The sequence below is a fragment of the Silene latifolia genome, chromosome Y, assembly GCF_048544455.1.
Source record: "Silene latifolia isolate original U9 population chromosome Y, ASM4854445v1, whole genome shotgun sequence".
Taxonomy (NCBI): domain Eukaryota; kingdom Viridiplantae; phylum Streptophyta; class Magnoliopsida; order Caryophyllales; family Caryophyllaceae; genus Silene; species Silene latifolia.
In genome coordinates, this window is record NC_133538.1 from 69453209 (window position 1) to 69455705 (window position 2497).

General features: G+C 41.2%; 1 protein-coding gene across 1 annotated transcript; it reads right to left on the bottom strand.

The window, feature by feature from the left end:
* Positions 1-443: 443 nt before the first annotated feature.
* On the bottom strand, positions 444-2252 carry LOC141628295 (uncharacterized). Its single transcript, XM_074441454.1, has 2 exons — positions 2132-2252; positions 444-1141 (listed from the first exon to the last, which is right to left on the bottom strand). The coding sequence occupies exons 1-2, from the start codon at positions 2250-2252 to the stop codon at positions 444-446; spliced, it is 819 nt and encodes a 272-aa protein (XP_074297555.1).
* Between the last annotated feature and the right edge of the window lie 245 nt (positions 2253-2497).

The window sequence follows — 2497 nt, forward strand, 5'->3', positions numbered from 1 at the left end:
AGATGATGAAACCCAAGAATTGGACTTCATTTTGCATAAAAGAACACTTCTCAAGCTTCCCATACAACTTGTGTTCCCTAAGAGTGTCAAACAATATTTGCAAATGATTGAGGTGCTCTTATTTGTTAGGACTATACACCAAGATGTCATCAAAGTATACAATAACAAAGCTGCCCAAGTGAGGCCTAAGCACTTCATTTATAAGCCTCGTGAAAGTGCTTGGTGCATTAGAGAGACCAAATGGGATGACAAGCCATTCATACAACCCATGCTTTGTTTTGAATGCGGTTTTCCACTCATCTCCTTCTTTGACTCTTACTTGATGATAATCTTGCCTTAAATCAATCTTTGAAAATAGTTTGGCCCCACTAAGCTCATCTAGGATGTCATCAAGCCTTGCTATAGGAAACCTATACTTGATTGTTATGTTGTTGATGGCTCTACTATCGGTGCACATCCTTCATGACCGATTTCTTGGGCACAAGTAAAGCTGGAACGGCACAAGGGCTAAGGCTTTCCCTCACAAAGCCCTTGTTCATAAGCTCTCCAATTTGTTGTTGCAATTCTTGAGTAGCTTTAGGATCACTTCTATAGGCTTCCTTGTTGGGTAGAGTAGCTCCCGGAATGAAATCAATTTGGTATTCAATTTCTCTAAGAGGAGGCAAGCCACTAGGAAGCTCACTTGGAAACACATCACCATAGGTCTTGAGTAGACGTTGGACCTCACTAGGCAGCCCCTTCTCTTGTTCTCCTACCACTCTCTTGGCTATAAGCACGTACACATCTTTATCCTCCTTTAACTCTTGCAACATTTCTGCCCCATTGATTAGTAACACCTCCTTTGATGGTTCAAGCATGGAAGGTGTTGGAATATGCTTGAGAACAGGTGGTAAAGGTGCTAGGATGACCTTTCTTGAGCTAAATTTGAAGGTGTAGGTGTTGTCTTTACCATGATGAACGGAGTCCCTATCAAACTCCCAAGTTCTCTCAAGTAGCAAGTGACAAGCATCCATTGGAAGAACATCACAAAGAGCTTCATCTACATAGCTCTTACCAATGGAAAATGGAACCAAGAATTGCTTATCAACCCTTACTTCAGCCCCTTTGTTGAGCCACCTTAGTTTATAAGGACTAAGATGGTCTTGTGTAGGCAATGATAGCTTTTAAATGAGAGTACTAGATGCTACATTGGTACAACTCCCTCCATCAATGATAAGATTGCAAACCCTTCCTTTAATGGTGCACCTAGACCTAAAAATTTGTTGTCTTTGGTCCATTTCCAAGGGTTGGGGTTGGGTATGCATCACTCTCTAAGTAACCAAGCTAAGACCCGCATTCGGCATAACCACATCACCCTCTTCATGGTCCGTCCCCTCCCTATCCTCATCACACACAAGGATCTCATCATCACCCCAATGAACCACTTCAAAGCTACTAAGGGCTCTCTTGGTTGGGAATTCTTTGGCAAAGTGACCATAACCTTGGCATTGGTAACATTTTTTTAGAGGCATGGTCTTTTTTGTGAGGTTTCGGCTGCTTTTCCTTTGTCAAGTATTGGGGGTTTTGTTTTGAGAGGGTGGTTCATTGATTTTGACACCGGTTGGGGGTTTGTAGGGGGCTGTTTTGGCGGCTGGTTTGGTGGTTGTGGCTTTCCTTTTACCCAATTTCTCAACCCTTAAAGCCAAGTTGACGGCTTCATCAAAGGACCACACTTGTTGCATTCTAACCCTATGAGCAATATTAGTATCTAAACCTTCAACAAATCTAGCAATCTTTTGTTCGGGCTTTTCATTGAGTTCACATTGCAAAGTAAGTTGTTCAAAGTCTCTAAGATATGACTCAAGTGGTTGTTGGTCTTGTTTAAGTTGAGTGAGCTTAATGAAAATGTCTTGAGTGTACTCTTTAGGTATAAACTTCTCATTAAGCTTCTTTTTCAGTTTTAACCAAGACTTAATAGGTTCCTTTCCATCCCTTCTTCTCTGATTTTTTAAGTTCTCATACCAAAGGGAAGCATAGCCTTTGAGTTTCAAGATCGCCACTTTAAAAGCTTTTCTATCGGAATAACCTTTAAACTCAAAGACTCTTTCAATGGTCCTAAACCAATCTAATAAATCCTCGGGGTTTAAACTACCATGAAAATCAGGAATCTCTACCTTTAAGTATTTGTTGGGCTCTCCTTGAAATGCCTCGGCCATGGAGTCCTCCGACTCTGAAAACTCCTCTTCCTCACGGCCACCATGTCCTCCTCCCATGAGGCCATGACCTCTACCCCTGCCTCTAGGTGGTTTTCCTCTTCCTCTTGGTGGCGTTGGAATATTAGCCATGATAGCATTGAAAGAATCTAGCAACAAATCACATTTTTCAAAAAGTTGAGTAACTTGTGTTTCAATTCTAGCAAGCCTTTCTTCACTCATGGTTATTTTTTGTGTTTTTAATGTGGTTAGGGTATAATGAACTCACAAAGAAAGGCTTTGTTTTGTTAACCAAAGCTCTGATA

Coding starts and splice junctions, on each gene's coding strand:
- LOC141628295 (XM_074441454.1), bottom strand. CDS start 2,252: ATGGGAGGAGGACATGGTGGCCGTGAGGAAGAGGAGTTTTCAGAGTCG. Junction 1,142..2,131: donor AGAGATTCCTGATTTTCATG/GTAGTTTAAACC, acceptor TGCCTACACAAG/ACCATCTTAGTCCTTATAAA.